The 18855-nt window shown below is 35.4% G+C and overlaps 1 protein-coding gene across 1 annotated transcript in view; it reads left to right on the top strand.

Annotated features, from left to right (window-relative positions):
• AHCTF1 (AT-hook containing transcription factor 1) overlaps positions 1–18855 on the top strand; it is an 87133-nt gene that overhangs the window by 41155 nt on the left and 27123 nt on the right. The window contains exons 13-21 of the mRNA XM_046678290.1: positions 1874–1964; positions 3260–3349; positions 5564–5704; positions 6366–6470; positions 7383–7476; positions 9145–9268; positions 9426–9482; positions 10269–10415; positions 11001–11188. Coding sequence (XP_046534246.1) covers positions 1874–1964; positions 3260–3349; positions 5564–5704; positions 6366–6470; positions 7383–7476; positions 9145–9268; positions 9426–9482; positions 10269–10415; positions 11001–11188 — 1037 coding nt within the window. The remainder of the gene's footprint in view (positions 1–1873; positions 1965–3259; positions 3350–5563; positions 5705–6365; positions 6471–7382; positions 7477–9144; positions 9269–9425; positions 9483–10268; positions 10416–11000; positions 11189–18855) is intronic.

The raw sequence follows: 18855 nt of genomic DNA, 5'->3' as shown, positions 1-18855 counted from the left end.
TCTGGCTTAAAAAACCTTCCTAACACTTAAATGTTTCTTCAGCGTTTAAGGCTTTAATTCATCTTTGTCTATCAAATCAGATAAAGGCTCTGCTTTCTTTTTCTCAGATTAGTCCAGCTGTGATACACCATTTATAAAATAGAAGACCGAGAATCCTGTTCTTGTGCTACTGAAGTACCACATTTTTCTGATTTTATGGCCATATATACTGGGTTCTGTTTCTGGGTTTTTATTTTGTTCCATTAATCTGGTTATCTATTTCTATGCTATTTTAATATACTGCTTTGATATTTGGTAATGCAATCCTCTTTTTTCTATAATTTTTTGGAAGTTCATAGGCATTTATTCTTTTGTATTTAGTGTAAGATGATTTTATCTGTTAGCCCATTGGAATTCTTTTTGACATTTTATTATATTTACATATTAATTTTGGTAAGAATTGACATTTTTATATTCATCCCATCCAAGTCTAAATGATGTATCTTTCCATTTATTCAGGATTTGTTTTACGTCTATCGGTAAGAGTTGATGATTATTTTCCTGTTGGTTTCTTTCTATTTTTATCTCTGTTTTATAGTTTTACTCTTTATGAGTAGAACATTTTTCCCATATTCATTTCTAGATGGTCATTGCCAGTACATAAAAATGCAGTTGATTTTTGTATTATCTTTTTGATATCTACTTAACTAAATTTGAATCGCTTGGAATTTCAAGGTATGAAATCATCAACAAATACAGGCTTTTTTCTCCCTCCGTTTTTGTTTATTACTTTATTTTCTCATAGCATTTGGTAGGACCTTTACAAACTATAGAAAAATAATAGTACTCACCGACACTCTTGCTTTGTCCCGAATTTTAACGTAAATTGCTTTACTGAGTCTCCATTGAAAAATCCTGCTTTTCTTAGTTTAGGGGAACCTTTATTCCTGTTTAACTCATCTCTTTATTCATATAATTCCTTTTTTAAAAATCTTTGCTGCTGTAATAAATGAATTTCATAGATTTCTCTATTAAGACTTAGAATGATTTTTTTTAAATAACAGCTTTATTGAGATGTAATTCTTAAAACATACAATTCACATAATTAAAGTGTATGATTGAATGGTTTTTAGTATGTTAATGGAGTTGTGTGACTGTCACCACATTCAGTTTTAGAACATTTTTTATCACCTCCCAACAAGACCCATACCCATTAGCAGTCTCTCCCTTTCCCTCCCCTCTCTCCCCCAGCCTTTGGTAACCACTAATCTGCTTGCTTTCTTCATAGATTTACTTCTTCTAGACATTTCATATAAATGGAATCAATAGTATATAATCTTTTGTGATTGGCCTCTTTGACTTAGTGTGTTTTCCAGGTTCATTCGTGTTGTACCATGTATCAGTATTTTATCTCATCTTATGGTTGTATGATATTCCACTGTATGAGTATACCACATTTTATTTATCTGTTCTTCAGTTGATGGGCATTTGCTTCCCCTTTTTTTGGCTATTATGAATAATGCTGCTTCATGTATAGTTTTTGTGTGGACATGTATTTTCATTTCTCTTGGGTGTGTGTACCTATGTGTGGAATTGCAGGTCATATGGTAACACTATATTTAAGATTTTGAGGAAGTACCAGACTGTTTTCCAAAGTGACTTTACCATTTTACATTTCCGCCAGCATATATGAGGATTCCAATTTTTCCACGTCATCACCAGTGCTCGTTATTGTCTTTCTGTTTATAGCCATCCTAGTGAGTCATAATGATTTTAAAGCTTAAAAATTTTGTGTTCTGAACTAGAACTTACTCCCTGAGTCTGATCACATATCCTTTTTCTGTTTCATTTCTTTCCCTTTCTTCTTTTTCCTTTTTTTAAATGCATGGTTCAGGAGGAACAGTTAGAAGCTATATTGTCAGCAGCAATCCACACAAGTTCCCTGGGACTTTTGACAGGATGTATCACAAGGTGGATAGCAGAAGGTAAGATTATGATTTCTTTTTTTGGTGAGGAAGATTGTCCCTTGAGCTAATATCTGTGCCATTCTTCCTCTATTTTGTATGTGGGACCACCTCTACAGCATGGCTTGGTGAGCGGTGTGTAGGTCCACGCGTGGGATCAGAAACTGCAAACCCCAGGCTGCCAAAGCAGAGTGCACAAACTTAACCACTGTGCCATCAGGCTGGCCCCAAGATTATAATTTTTAACAATTGAAAAATTATGTTTGTATTTTTTAAGTTATCAATTCACTGTTTTGGGGGGGGGGTTTGTTAAACTTTGAGGAATTGTACATTAACATGCTGTTGTAAAACGTAATATAGAGAGATCCTGTGTACCCTTTATCACATTTCCTCCCAATTGTAAGATCTGGCAAAACTCTAGTACAGTATCACAATCAGGATCCTCCATGTTGCCCTTTTATAGCCACACCTGCCTTCCACCCCCATCGCTAACCTCTGGCCACCATTAATCTATTCTCTATTTTTATAATTTTGTCATTTCAAAAATATTCATAAATGAAATCATACAGTATGTAACCTTGTGGGATTGGTTCTGTTTCACTGAGCAAAATTCTCTGAGGATTCGTCCAAGTTGTGTGTATCACTCTCACTCTTTACAAACACATACTCCACACACACACATCATTTTTGTTCCAAACCATTTGAGAATAAGTTGAATCATGCTTCTTTACTCATAAATATTTCAATATTATTTCCTTGTATAAACAAGGACATTCACTTAAAAAACCACTTTGCAGTTAATAAAAATCAAGAAAATTAACATTGATAACATGCTATTATCTAATCTGTAGACCTATGGGAGTCCCACTGAATGTCTCAGTAATGTTCTTTGTAGCATTTTTAGGGAGAAGGAATCCAGAATCCAATCTAGAATATACTTTGTATCATAGTTTTCATGTCTTTTTAATTTCTCTTAATCTTGTATAATTCCTAAGCCTTTGTCTTTCAAGAAATCGACATTTTTAAAGAGTATAAGCTTGTCTGTAGCCTGCCTTTCCGTTTGTGTTTGCTGACCTTTCCTCATGGTTAGGGCAGGTTTGGCGTTTCTCGGCACAGTACTGCGTGCAGTGATGTGCTCCCTGGTTCAGCGATGCCCTGCGAGGGCCTGCTACTAGTTTGTCTCCATTAGTGGTGATGCTCACGTTGCTCACTTGGTTAGGGTGGTTTCTGTCACGTTTCTCCTCTGAAAAGGTGTAAGTGTTTTGTTTATAATTAATAATCATTCTTTACCTTTTCCTTTCATATTTACAAATAAGAACAACCAAATTCTGCTGCTAATTTGCACTTTGTTCTTGAATGGACGTGGAATAAAGTGGTTCTCACAAAAGAGGAATTTGACAGACTATGTAAGTATTATATTTAAAAAACTCATCTCAGTTTATGTTTTAAGTATATAACAATAATAATTTTTAATAATTTTGAAGTTGTAAACTTTTTAAAGAAGTCCCAGGAGAAAACTATTTCTTTTTACATTAGAGTGACAAAATTATTTTTTGACAAGACTTTGCAACCGGTTTTTAACCTGGCAGCATGTTGATATGTCCACAATAGCAAATTTCAGAATTATACTTTACTTATCTTTTCATCTTAGGAGTTTAATTTATAAAATATGCTGATGATGGTGTGAGGAGAATATGCCAGTTAACTTCAGAAGCTCCTCTACTTAGTCATTCTCTGTTTAAAATGGTTATGAATATAAAGAAGTTGAATAGCAGGGTAAAATCTCATCACCTCTATCTTCTACTAATTGATGTCACTGTCGGTCATGCCAAGTCATTTTTCTTCTTGACAGTCTTGTTTATTGGTCTGTTGTACATTTTGAGTTTTGAGGTATCCTGTGAATGTGAAAAACCCATTATGCCCAATTAGTGCAAAAATAACGTTAAAGGTAATATATGAGTGCCCTGTACATGAAAGTAAAATTTATTTGAAAGTATATATTTTTGTTATTTCTCTCATTCATTGCATTGTGGTGAATGAACAGAGGAACTTTTTTCTTTTTTGGAGGAAGATTAGCCCTGAGCTAACATCTGCTGCCAATCCTCCTCTTTTTTCTGAGGAAGACTGGCCCTGAGCTAACATCTGTGCCCATCTTCCTCTACTTTATATGTGGGCTGCCTACCACAGCATGGCTTGCCAAGCGGTGCTGTGTCCACACTTGGGATCCGAACCGGCAAACCCCGGGCTGCTGAAGTGGAACGTGTGCTCTTAACCGCTCTGCCACTGGGCCGGCCCCTGAACAAAGGAACTTTTAAAAAAAGTTATTCTTGGTAGAGGATTTTTTTTTTTTTTTTAAGGTTGGCACCTGAGCTAACAACTGTTGCCAATCTTCTTTCTCTTTTTTTTTTTCTCTTTTCTTCTGCTTCTCCCCTAATCCCCTCAGTACATAGTTGTATATTTTAGTTGTGGGTCCTTCTAGTTGTGGCATGTGGGACGCCACCTCAACGTGGGCTGCTGAAGTGGAGTGCGCGAACTTAACCACTCTGCCACTGGCTGGCCCCTGGTAGAGTATTTTTAAACCAACAAAATTTGATAGGAAGACATGGGGTTCTACAGTACTTTTAGGGCATGCTTATGAAACTATAAGCATGAAATAATTAATTTTAAATAAGTAATCAGTACAGTTGAAGTATGGAACATCTGATAATTCAGAATCAGGATAAAAACTATTGTGTTTGAGAGGAAAATGTTTTCAGGGCTGATTATATAAGTTATGTAAAAAAAAATTAATTCAACTCAATTCATAGATTGTATGCCTTTTATTTTGCTTTGAGCATAATGCAGTGTTTCAGGGTTGAACTTGGATAAGGCACGCATTTTTACTGCCTTGAATTTCATTACTGGTTAATGGAGACTTTTTTTTCAAAAACTAAGAATAATTAAAATACAAAGCATAATTATTTTAAATATATTGTAAGTAAAGCAAATAATTTGATTTTAGGATGGATTTAGAATTAAGGTGTTTGTTTTCTGGTCCAATTACACATTAGATACTAATGTAATTAAATCTTATCTAAAAGATGTAACCTAGTGCAACTAAAATACTTTTCCCCCAAAAATGAATTTGTATACTCAGCCTTGAGTTTGAAATGAAAGGACAATCAAGTCTACAGTGAATTATAACAAACATGCAATTTTACTGTAACTGTCTTTATCTGAGTCTTAATTTTAGTGTTTCACTTTTAAAGATGAGGAAGAAGAAAGAGTTTATTTTATAAAGTATTAATCACAAAACAGCATGATGTATAAAAGATCTGATATAAAACATTTATTTGAAGGAGAAACATTTAATGAATATAACTGATTTCTAGTGAATCTGCAGTTGAATCTGTATCACTTTCCTCATATACTGCTTACCTCATTCTACATTTTTTAAAAATAATAATTTGTATCTGTCCCTTCTAGATTCCTTGAGAGTGTTTGCCATTTCAGGCTTATCTTGTAAATCTCATAGTGTATCGAATAATTCTGTGGTTAATAGAATTTGAATAATTTTGCGTTTGTGATTTTCACTAATTCAGATTTACTCTGGAAGCTAATCTTGTGTTTTACCCTGTCAGGTACACCGTTGTTTGACGGTTCGTGTCGCTTCATTGACTCACAAACTATACAGTCTCTCCAGCAGTGCCATCTGCTTCTCAGCAACCTTAGTACAGTCTTAAGCTGTTTTGCAACAGAGGCCCAAGAGATCACCGAAAGAGGTGTGCTCTTTGACTTACGTAAATGAATGTTCTGTTAAATTTTATTTTGTGACTTTGAGAAAGAATAAATTTCCTATGTCTTAGATAGATCATTGTGCAGAGGCCATTATTTCTCAAATGCTAGTTGCTTTTTGGTTTTTTTAATGGAAATCTCCAGAATGTTATTAGATGTGCCATGAGCTCATGCTTAAATAAGCTTGGGAAATTTGGGGGTTAAGCTTAATGGTTGTTAAGTTGGTGTACTTCCAACAGAATTTCAAATTTTAAAATATGTAAGTTTTTATTCACAGAGGTCATTGTAATATTGTTTCTTGTTATTTAAACAAAACAATTTCATCTAAAGCCCTGGTTTGAATAACCCGTATTAATGATACTCTATTAGTTTGTATTCATGTATAAATTTGACTTCTGACGTTAACTAATGGAACTGTAGCTATAAGATGGAAGCATATTTATCTAAAATGTCTACTTTTGTCAGTGAGTTAATTCTTTTAGCACAAATTTTGAGATTATTTGTTTCAGTTAAGTTTGTTCAAAAATACATACATATTGTTAAAAATCACCAAGTAATTGATTAGTTTTTGAAAACTGTTGAGTGTCTTGATTTTTTGTTTGTGGTTGATAAATTGGATATTAACTGACATTTAAATCTTCTTTATAGGTCTTATGGACTTAAGCAATAAGTGTATGGTTACCCAGCTCATCTGTCAATATGCACAAGTGGTTCTTTGGTTCTCTCATTCTGGGCTTTTACCAGAGGGCTTAGGTAAAATATTTACTTGATCTATAAATATTAATTGAATCATTCTCAAATCTTTATAGTTTTGTTATGTGTTAATGTTTCAGGTTTCCTTGCTTCCACCACTTCACTTATGTCGTCTTCTACTCTTATCTTCTTTGCTTACATTCTTCCTTACTTTGTATCTTCAGTGCCTCACCCCATGCCTGATACACAGGTGTTCTGTACACATTTATTGAATTGAATAACATTTAGAAGGAAAGAATATTTGACAAAACATGGCTTCTGAAAATGGGTTCAGTGATGTCACCAGCTGTAATTTAGATCCATAGAACTATGAGTTTTATAATCTAATTTGCCAGTCTTTTTCTTTTTAGGAGTTCTTTTAATATGGTTACTAACCAGTATTACTTGCCATCAGTTGAATACCCCCTTTTATCTAATGATTCATGCCGATACCAAGAATTAGATTTTCATTGTTTTGTTTAGAACACACTTCCGAAGCCTCTTAACTTCTCGCATTTCCAGGGAACACGTTAGATTTTATTTAGAAGGGCTTATGCCGCTGTGCGTAGTTGCTGTTGGTCTTATTCTTTTATAATTCTCCTAGATTTTTACTTGAACAAATAGTGAAGATGGCTTGCTTTCAGATTATCGTTTGTGCCTAAGGGCATAGAATCATTTTCTAGAATACCTTTTGCAGGGTTTTAAGCCAGCATCATTGTTATAGAATTTCATGAGAAACTCCGTTTTCTCATTTGTGTATCTGTTAGTAAAGGGATGTCTAGCATTCTTTTATTACTTAAATTTAGGAAGTCCACAAATTAAACAGCGTTATGAAATTAGAGTAGAACATCAATGGGTGTAACCTGAAGTGTTGTTGGGATATTTTGGAAATATTACTAGCTTTTTTTTTCCAACTCCTAAAAAAAATTCCAGATGATGCTGTGCAGTTGTCAAGGTTATGCTACAACTACCCTGTAATTCAGAACTACTACACCAGTCGTCGACAGAAGTGTGAGCGTTTGTCAAGGTATTGTACGTCCAAAACCTTCAAAAACATTTTAGAAGTTACTTCTATAAGAAGTCAAAGCCTTCTCAGAACAGAGTTCATCGTGTTACAAAAGAATTAAATGAGTGGAATTCTCAGTAAAGTATCAGAATCTGTTATCAGAATTACTATTTTAGTTGTAATGTTTACTTTGACCCAGTGGTTACACTTTTATTTTAGAACTTGAGGATGTCCAAGTACTCATCATTTCCTACGTAAAACCAATTACCATGATTGATTTATCAGAGGAGATTCGATAATTTAAGCATATATTTTTTCCTGAGAATTCTCATTCAGAAAAACTAGAAGCTACTATTCATCAAAAAAGCTTAAAATATATCACCAGTTAGTTATTTTACATTCTTTTCGTTAACAGTTGCACTTTAACACTTAACCACTTTTTGTTTTTTTCCCTTTTTAAAATACATGAATATTAGCATAGTTGGTTCCTTTGAAATAAAGAAGTAGAAGTAATAGAAGAAGAGTCGTGTTTAGAGCCTTGGCCCTACCTCGGAATTAAATAGCCTTCTTCCTCAAGTGGGACGGACAGAGCTGTAGAGTAGCATCTGACATTTAAAGCATGACTCACAAACATTGATTCCAAGTTTGTTGTGTCAGAATCACCTGGAAATCAGTGCTTAAGAGGCTTGCCAGCTGGAACTTTGTTGCCTTAGAATAATCTAGGGTAGTGAGTGTGGACTGAGGAGATTTATTGGGGCTATCTGAAAATTCTAGAACTGTTATTTCATAAGTATATGTCTTTGAGCAGGTTTGCTAAACTTTCTAATCCTGTTTCTCACCTAAATTACAAAGTCAATATGAGGGTCAAGTAAAATAATACATGCAGGGCACCTCTTAGAGTACCTGACTCATACAAGAAGCTCAGTAAGTAGTAACTGCTGCTGCTGTTAGATGAGGAGACAGACAGGGACAATATCTGCTTATCACCGTGTAGTTACTCAATAATTTATTTTTGAAAGACTCACTGAGGTTAAAACACTAGTCCAGGGGCTGGCCCGGTGTCACAGTGGTTAAGTTCACACGTTCCACTTCGGCGGCCTGGGGTTTGCCGGTTCGGATCCCAGGTGCGGACGTGGCACCGCTTGGCAAGCCATCCTGTGGTAGGCGTCCCACATAGAAAGTAGAGGAAGATGGGCACGCATGTGAGCTCAGGGCCAGTCTTCCTCAGCAAAAAAAAGGAGGATTGGCAGCAGATGTTAGCTCAGGGCTAATCTTCCTCAGAAAAAAAAAAAAAAAAGACTAGTCCAAGTGATGAAACTTAAATTGTAACTCTTTGATTTTGATCTGCAGTATTTTTACTATACTGGGCTACCATGCTTTTTGGTAATTTGCTCAAGATGGTAGAAAACAGAACAGCCTCAGGCACTTGGCTGGCTGGACTCCATTCTCCCCTAGGACCCGACCTTCTTTGACTGGCTTGCTGATGACCAAACTTAAGGCTTCTTTAGGATTTACCTGACTAACTCTCATCGATGTCTGTGGTTCTCACAATGCTAAATGGGGTCCTGTTCTCGACTCTCTTCTCCCTTTGATAGTTGGGATCATTACTTTCAAGAGTCTAGTGTTTATTATTTTGATAATAATAATTACACTAATATTAAATAATCCTTAATGTTGCCCTTGTTGCAGAGGCAAGTGGAGCCCTGATTGCTTGATGATTGATGAAATGGTTTCTCAGCTGGGAGTTGGAGTTGAGAAGTTGTGGAAGCGGGATGAAGGAGGCACAGGAAGATATCCTCCTACTAGTCTACATGTAGGTTTGCAGTAACATGACACACTGAAAGGGTCCACACAGTTTGCGGGGGGACTTGCTTAGCTGTGTTTGTCACACCTGGCACAGGCTTGGGAAGAGCAAGGAGCATGAATGAATGAGTATATAAAATGCACTGAATTTTTTACCCCTTTTATAGGCACTGCTTGACATATACCTACTAGACAACGTTACTGAAGCAAGCAAGCATTCTATTGTATCCTTTAAAATTTTATCAAATAATTCATGTATTGCCAGAATCATAAAATTTCAGAGTAGTAGGAACCTTACACAGCTAATACAATCTCAGTTTCCCATTTAAATTTTTTTTAAAAGGAAGGATTCTTAACCCAGGATCTCTTGGTTGGACTTAGATGGTCTATAGTTAACCTGAAACTATGCAAAATTTTGCTATCTGTTTATTTTTCTAAGGATACTGTCCATGACTTTCATCAGATTCTTATATGTGCTGTTCTAAAACATTGCTGGCAAGTGGTCATTCTCAATGAGGTTAACTTATGTGCTAAATCTGAATACCTTATAGGTTAGCATAATATTACTTTAGACATTGTGTTTGAGCCCTGTGGTCTTTGCAAGAAAATTTTTGTACTAATGTCAGTTTCTTAGTCTAAAAATGCATAGTTCCATTTCTAATTTATAAGATACATGACGTGTTTGCTTAAGCTGCCGGTTTTTGCTAGATAACTGGAATTTTGTCTATAGCTTTGTTTTTTAAATTTGCTGAGCTACTGACTTCATGAAGAATTTATGCTTTAGTCTGTCTCTTTTGTGCTGATACTTACTACTGAGAATGAACGAAGCTGGTTGTGGTACGGGCTGTACCCACATTTAATAAAGCTGTACTTCCGTAGCTGGATAGTCACGATTCTCTCTGAACACTAGAAGCTTCTTTTCTGCTACATTCTCTTGGTACCTATTACAAATACATATATACGTAGGAGTTTTTCTTTTAGTTTATTGTCCTTAATCCTCTTTTTTAAAGACCATTTATTTGCTACTTGATATTATGTATTCTTTTCCAAACAAAACAGATACTTCCATTGAATCATTTCCAACTGCATTTGCCATTTCTTGGGGTCAGGTTAAACTTATTCAAGGGTTTTGGCTGATAGATCATAATGACTATGAGGTAAGTCTGTTAGTTCACTTAGAATGTAAGCTTTTGTAAACTATTAGAATTTTTTAAAAAATACATTAATTTTAATTAAGTGGATTAAATTTGATGTTAAAGATATGATGTAGTCTGCTTCTAGATGTAATTTAAGGACTCAGTTTAATCAATACCTTCACCAAGCGCTATCTTAGGCAGTAAAAATACAAAGAAAACAGTTCAGAACCGCATGATCCTTACTATCTAAAGAAAGAAACAAGTAAACAATTACTAATAGTGCAGATCTGGTGATTGTTATGTTAGAGATATGTTGGGCATGTTGGAATCGTAGAAGGCAACATTTGGCATTGATGTAGCACACTAGTAATGGAAAGATTTTATATAACGGCTTAACAAGGTCTCAGAAGTATGAAACTTTTGATAAGTCTTTTATTTAAAATAAAGTATACCGTAGGTTAAAGTAGATCTTTTCAGCTTATCTTTAAATTGGTTTTATCTTGATTTTTGTGGTCTAAGTATTGCCTGTCTTTTTAAGGGTTAACTACTTTGTCTAACTGCAAAGCATCATATTTGTGTTGACCAATTTTCACATCATTTTTGCAGAGTGGTTTGGATCTTCTCTTTCACCCAGCTACTGCAAAACCTCTGTCGTGGCAACACTCAAAGATTATTCAAGCCTTCATGAGTCAGGGGGAGCACAGACAAGCTCTTAGATACATTCAAACAATGAAGCCGACAGTGTCCAGTGGAAGTGATGTTATCCTTCACCTCACCGTTTTGCTTTTTAATAGGTAAGTACATATTTTGAAAGTACTAGAGTCAAACTCTTGATCATATATGTTCATAAAATGGAATTGATGAAATAGACAGTAACAATATATGATATTTTGCTTTGGTTGCAATACATAATATCCTTATGATTCTTCATTTTTCAACATTAAGAAAAATGTAAAGCGCCTTTTATCTAGAATAAGATGAATAAGTACTTTGTGTAAAAGGGGAACTAAACTGAGGTTTTAAGTTCTGTCTGTTGCTAATTGATAATATTGATGGTCACCTGCATGGACAGTTGAGGTTTGAGTATGCTGAAAAGGAGCCAGAAATGTGGAGGAAAATGAAGTCATGTTGAGTTGGTAACTTATATTCCTTGAGAGTTAATTCCAATGATGGTACCCTACTATTTTTGTTAATATTGGTTGCTTGGGTATTGCAATTCTTGGCATTTGATTTTTGTCAGTGTGTCCTCATAGAAAGGAAATCTTGTCATAGAAAGAAGCATCTGTTGAAATAAGAAAGTACCAGGTTTCATATCTTAATAAATACTTTAACTAGATTTGAGCAGGTGATATCTTTATATTTTGTGGTATTTTGATGTTCTCTTTTCATGGGATATATTTGCCATTTATGTTAGAGCAAGACACATATTGCTGTAATTATATTTGTTGTATGTATTGTAACTGTGACAAGATAAATGGCTTTATTAGAAATAGAGTGGTCTGGTTATTGGGTTTTCTTGTTAACTGAATTAGTTGGACAAATTGGAGCTGAAATTTCTTAACTAGTTTGTGGCTTTATTTTATACAACTTGTATTGGTTTTTTTTCAATCCTGTTGGTTGGTCATTTTTATATTTTTTAGAAATTGGTCACTTTAGTCATGCAAAATTGTCATTTATGAACCAGACAGCACTTCAGTGTCAGCACTCTGAAAGTTAAGTTTCTCTTTGGATAGGCAGAGTGTATTTCTGAGGGGAGAGAGTTGAATCTCCAAATTTCAGACAGAAGAAAGTTCTGCAGTTTACTAATAGGTTGGTTAGACATGTAGAAACTCAAAAGTAATGAGTTAGGAAGTACTTGTTGAAATAATTTGGGTTAGCAAAAGTGTTTGGTTAGCTGAATAAATCTAGGATGAATATAAGAACAAAAAGAAATTTAAAGAATTTACAAGTGATAAATGGGTTGAGAGTCCTAGTACTGGGCGGGCAAGCAGCATGTAAATTTTTTTCTTTTTTCTTTTTTTAAAAATTTTATTTTTTTCCTTTTTCTCCCCAAAGCCCCCCAGTACATAGTTGTATATTCTTGGTTGTGGGTCCTTCTAGTTGTGACATGTGGGACGCTGCCTCAGCGTGGTTTGATGAGCAGTGCCATGTCCATGCCCAGGATTCAAACCAACAAAACACTGGGCCGCCTGTAGCAGAGCGCGTGAACTTAACCACTTGGCCATGGGGCCAGCCCCTGTAAATTTTTTTCAATTGCATATAAGCTTGTCCCTCTTTAGTGACTTTAAAGAGGTGGTAATTGATCACTAACGCTTATAGCAAAAGGGCAGAGGTTGGAACGTTGGAAAAAACAGCTTTGTAAGGTTGCTGATTTTTTTCTTTTTGATACCATTGTCCTTTGATTTATCCATAGCATGTTTCTCTGACTTGCTGTATTCTCATTTCCTCTCCCTTTAGCCATAGCAAACATGAAATAATGCATACAATAATGCAGACATTATATAATGTAATTTAAACCTTATTTCTCTTAAGTACAGTAAAGCCTCAATTATCCAGTTCCCAGAAAAGTAACACCATTAAATGTCCTATACAGTAAGTGCAGAAATAAAAACAAAGGGCTGCTACAAATGCCATTTGTGAGATAACGTGTTCAGATTCAGTAAATGTTTAAAATAATTACTGGTCCTGTAAGTAGAGACTTGGATGTTGTTAAAAAATCAGAGGACACTGTTAAGGTAAGTGAAGGTGATGTGGGTTTTTTTTAAATTGAGGTATAATTGACATACAATATTATGTTAGTTTCAGGTATACAACATGAGTCAATATTTGTATATATTGCAAAGTGATCACCACGATAAGTCTAGTTAAAACGTTTGTCACCATACATAGTTAAGAGAATTTTTTTTTCTTGTGATGAGAACTTTTAAGATTTATTCTAGCAACTTTCAAATATGTAATACAGTATTATTTAGTCACCATGCTGTACGTTACAGCCCCGTGACTTACTTGTTTTGTAACAGGAAGTTTGTACCTTTTGATTGCCTGCACCCATCTCACCTACCGCCCACTCCCTGCACCTGGCAACCACCAGTCTGTTCTCTGTGTCTCTGGTCTTGTTTTTTTTGTTTTTGTTTTTAGATTCCTCCTGTAAATGAGATCTTACAGTATTTATCTTCCTCTGACTTGTCTTACTTAGTATAATCCCCTCAGGGTCCATCTAGATTGTCATAAATGACAAGATTTCATTCTTTTTTTATGGCTCCAAATATTCAAGATGATGGTTTTTATTGAAAGTAAGAAAACAACATAGGAGAAAGCTGCTTTAGTTCTTGGACTGATAATTTTGCAGCCACGTTTCATTGCCCAGGAGGCCGTGCAACAATATATCCTGCACTCCACTTTTATCAGAAAGAAGTCAATAACAAGGAAACAAACTGAGTTACAGGGACTTATTCAAGAAAGTAAGGTTCTAGGCTATATCCTGTGTTCAATACATAATCGCCTAATTTCCCCAGATAACTACATCTCTAATCCAACAGTGACTAACCACACTGTCCTTGAACTACAGAAGGAGGATAAGCTTGGAAAGTTTGAAGTAAAAGTATAAGAGGTCAGGCTACACAGTGGTCTTTCCAACACCTGGGTGCTGTTGATTACCTAATGATAGTTCAAATAGCTAAAAAAAAAAGTTTGGTACTTCAAGCATCAGAACTCTAACCCCCTTCGTGAACTCACCCCATGCCAGTAAGTGAGGTATTTCTTGGTTTTTGAGCTATTCTTTCATTTCTATTAGCGGTAATATTGTTTATTAATTAATATACACCTTAAAAAAACTAATGATCTTGGAATATCCACTGCTTATAGCAAAGATGTTAAGAACAATCTTTGGGGGGCTGGCCCCATGGCCCAGTGGTTAATTTCATGCGCTCCGCTGCAGTGGCCCAGGGTTTCACGAATTCGGGTCCCAGGTGCAGACATGGCACTGCTCATCAGGCCACGCTGAGGCTGCGTCCCACATAGCTCACCTAGAAGGACCTGCACCTGGGAATATACAACTATGTACTGGGGGCTTTAGGAAGAAGGAGGAGGAGGAAAAAAAAAAAAGATTGGCAACAGATGTTAGCTCTGGTGCCAATCATTTAAAAAAAAAAAAAAGAGTCTTTGGACTCAAATAGATTTGAATATAAACCTAAACTCTGCCACGTTCTGAAACATCAGAGCAGTTTAATTATCCTCTCTCAGCCTGATTTCCTCATTGGTAAAATGGAGTTGATAATACCCACCTTGCAAGATTTTAGGGTTAAATGGCTCAAGCACTATTACAGTTGCTGGCAAGTAGTAAATCATTAATACATGGTGGTAGTAATTGATTTTTTTTTTAAGTCAGCCATCATCGTCATTTATAATATCGTCCAACCTGACTTCTGACTCTAACCTCTACCACTCTTCTTTATTAGATCATCTTTCTTCTCCATTATGCTGGTAGCTTTTGAATTGTATGACCTGCGTTTATGGACATACCATCACAGCTATGGCTTGTCAGATAGGTTACTTACAAATTAATCATGATGCACAGTACAATGATAGATGTGAAGTAACTACAGGTTTTAGATTCTCAGCTGCTAATATTGAGTGTTCAGTCTTAGTGTCCTAAAAGTACGGTAGAGCTGGAAAACCCTTTTGTATAGGTGTAATTGTTATGTCTTTATTCTCTTCTTTCTACTTTGTGTGGGTTTGTTCCACTTTACTTTTTAACTAAAATTGTATCATTTCTCATTTTCAGCCTTTTATCTTTACTAATATAAAAATATAAATCTGAATGCTCCACATATTGCTTTGGCATCATCCTATAATTTTAATTATCTTTCTGTTCTAAGTATTTTTAAAATCTTATTTTTTGTTTCCTCTTCCTATTTGTTACTTAGAAGTTTTAATTTACAAATGAGGTTTTAAAAATTACCTTGTTACTTAATTGCATTGTGACATAATCTGAGCAATGTGGTGCCTGTCCTTAAAATTTAGTGAGACTTGTTTTATTCACTGGTGTAGTTAGTGTATTCCTCATTTATTAGGTGAGGTATAAGATATGTTTGTCTAAAAGATCAGATTTGCTCCTTGGGTGATTTTAATCTTTAAGATTTTTTTTTTTCAGCTGAGGAAGATTCACCTAGAGCTAACATCTGTTGCCAGTCTTCCTCTTTGTGTGTGTGAACCGCTATGACAGCGTGGCTGCTGACAAACGAGTGATTATGTCAATGCCTGAGAACTGAACCTGGGTGCTGAAGTAGAGCAGGCCGAACTTAACTGCTAGCCCACTGGGGCTGGTCCTTAATCTTTTAATCATTAATAATTTTTTTCTTTTGTGATCTGCTTAATAAGTTACTAAAAAAGTTGTATGCAGGTTGCCTACTCTATGATGAATGTGTCAATTCCTCATAATACTGCCAACTTTTTGTATTTTGAGTATTAGGTACATAAGAGTTTAAAATTACTCTTTTTTTATGATTTTAACCTTTTATTATTATAGAGTAACCTTCATCATGACTAATTGTTAATGTAGCTGCAACAATGTTCTGTTATTTACAGTATATTTTTTCCTACTCTTTTTACTTTTATGCTGGTCACTAGAAATCAGTAGTTTCTTGTTTACCTGTCTGGAATGTCTTTTTCGTTGTGGTATCTGTGATTCATTTTGAAAGATTGTTTTTATTCAGTCTAGCATTTTTAGAGAATTTACCACAGGCGTGTTTTTCTGGCTATCTTCTCTGCTATACATTCCGGAGCTCCCTATACATTCCTTCCTGAACTGACTTGTGCTGCCAACACGCTAGTCTAGCCATTCATCAATTGAAATAGTTTTCTTATTGCTCTTCCTAGCATCACAGCTTTCTACCATAGGAAGCAGGAGAATAGTGGGGATTTTATTTTAAACTTTATGTGAATGTTGGCACTGGAGCAGCTGGTTTGAAATTGGAGGTAACTGGGGGAAACTGACTCCTGCTATGGGAGAAATTGGGAAGAAACATCATTTGTCTTTAGCTTTCAGACACACTCTACTGTTACCAGATTAGTATTTGCTAAGTCATAAATACATCTTACTCCTCCCAGTATATCTGCTCAACTGGGAGTGATATTGTAATTTAAAGTGGAAAACTTAAAAAACATATCCATGAGCTGTAGGTGGAGGGTCAAAGATCATTTTTTATTTTTGAATAGTAAGATATTTACATACTTCATTCAAAAGGTTTAAAGGGGGACCGGCCTGGTGGCGCAGCAGTTATGTCCGCACGTTCTGCTTCAGCGGCCTGGGATTTGCAGGTTCGGATCCTGGGTGTGGACATGGCACCGCCTGGCAGGCATCCCACGTATAAAGTAGAGGAAGGTGGGCACGGATGTGAGCTCAGGACCAGTCTTCTTCAGCAAAAGGAGGAGGATTGGCAGCAGATGTTAGCTCAGGGCTAATCTTCCTCAAAAAAAAAAGGTATAAAAGGATATGCAGTGAATTCTCAGCCTCCTAAGCTTCCTCTCAGTACCCAATCAATGATAATAATTTCTAGTGTGCCCTTCCTAGGATGTTCCGGACCTATGTAAGGAAATGCATATACACTTTCCCCCCGCCCCTCCCCCGTTAAAAATATGGACAGCATACTATACATATTTCTGTTACATGGTTTTTCACTAATTTAGTTTGGAGTCCATTTCATAATAGTACATAAAGAGCTTCCTTATTTTTAGCTATTGCATAGTAGTTCGTTGTGTGGATGTACCAGAATTTAAGTAGTTCCCTTAATGAACGTTTAGGTTGTTTTCAGTCTTTTCCTATTTTAAACACTGCTGTGAGTGACCACACATTTTTTACACAGGTACAAATTTATTTTATAAGACAACATCCTAGAAGTGGAATTACTGGATGAAAGGATATTTGCAATTATAAGTTTGATACCTATGGCATATCATCCTTCATGAGTATTATACCGGTTTAACTCCATGACTTTTTGCTGTGCCCATTAGTTGGATATTTGTCCATCTGATAGATGAAAATGGTACTATTAATGTATTTGGGCTCACTATAATAATAAGAGAATACATCCTTTCATAAAAACCTATTTCTTCTTTATGGCCTACCTGTTGTTTTTGTGTGTATTGTCAAGATTATTCTTGCTGGTTTGTTAGAGTTCTTCATATATTAGGAATCTTAACCCTTTGAGATGTTTTTTTCCTTTTCAAGTTTGTCATTGGTCTTTTTCTTTTGCTTTATAATAGATTTTGCTATGCTGAAAATTGTTTTTATGAATACAGAATTATCTGCGTTTTTGTTAATGACTGTTGTGTCTTTTTTACTTCAATATTATTTTTTTAATTCTCTTGTGGTTTCTGCTACCACTTTTATGGTTTTTGTTTTAGCATTTAAATTTTGGATCCATCTGAAATGTATTTTAGTATAAGCGCCTTTGAAAGGAGATTCCAGTATACAAAGAACAGAATTAGTAGGATGAAGGTTCCATACACCCATCCTAAATCAAATTAAACAGATATCAAGATTTTGTTATACCTGCTTCATCTATTCCTTTATATGGTTTTAAAAATTAATGATGAGGTGTTTGTTTATCCTTGTTTTCTATTTTTCATTCTACAAAATGTGCTCATTTTAACACTGCCAGATTTTTTTATTTTATTTATTTATTTATTTATTTATTTATTTATTTATTTATTTATTTATTTATCTTGAGGAAGATTAACCCGGAGCCAACATCTGTGCCTATCTTCCTCCACTTTATATGTGGGACACCTACCACAGCATGGCTTGCCTAGCGGTGCCATGTCGGCACCCGGGACCCAAACCGGGGAACCCTGGGCTGCCAAAGCAGAACATGCGAACTTAACTGCTGCGCTACTGGGCTGGCCCCTCCCAGATTTTTGATTCAGAGAAAAAATTACTGCTCTGAGACACTCAGGTTCTAACAACCTTACTATCATGCCTGTCCTAGTAGAAGGAGAGGTGCAAGTCAATTTCAGATGTAGATTTTTAGGGGAATACGCTTAAATGTTTTGCTTATTTGAGTTCTTGGCCCTTATAAGTCCTGTGACATATGTTAAAATATTCTAGTCCCAAAACAAAGTTAACAGGTGGCCCTGACCTGCCGGCAGTGGGTGCCATTTGCCTCCCTGAGGAACTTTGTGTCTACAGGAAGTCTGGAGGAGTGCTGCCAGAACTCCCTCAAATGCATTTACACTATGAATACTAATTGCTGTAATTTTGTACACATATTCTGTGTCTTATATATGTCAGTTATATATTTGCAAGTCTTTATTTTGATGTTTGTGATTATTTCAATAATAGCCGTAGCTAAAGCTTTTTTTAAGATGCCCATTAAAATATAAACATATTTACTTAGAATTAGGAGTGATAATTTTTTAAGAAAATTATTTCCCTGATATTTCAATCTACTTGTCATTTTTT

The sequence above is a fragment of the Equus quagga genome, chromosome 12, assembly GCF_021613505.1.
Source record: "Equus quagga isolate Etosha38 chromosome 12, UCLA_HA_Equagga_1.0, whole genome shotgun sequence".
NCBI lineage: Eukaryota > Metazoa > Chordata > Mammalia > Perissodactyla > Equidae > Equus > Equus quagga.
This window is presented reverse-complemented; position numbering and strand designations above follow the sequence as displayed.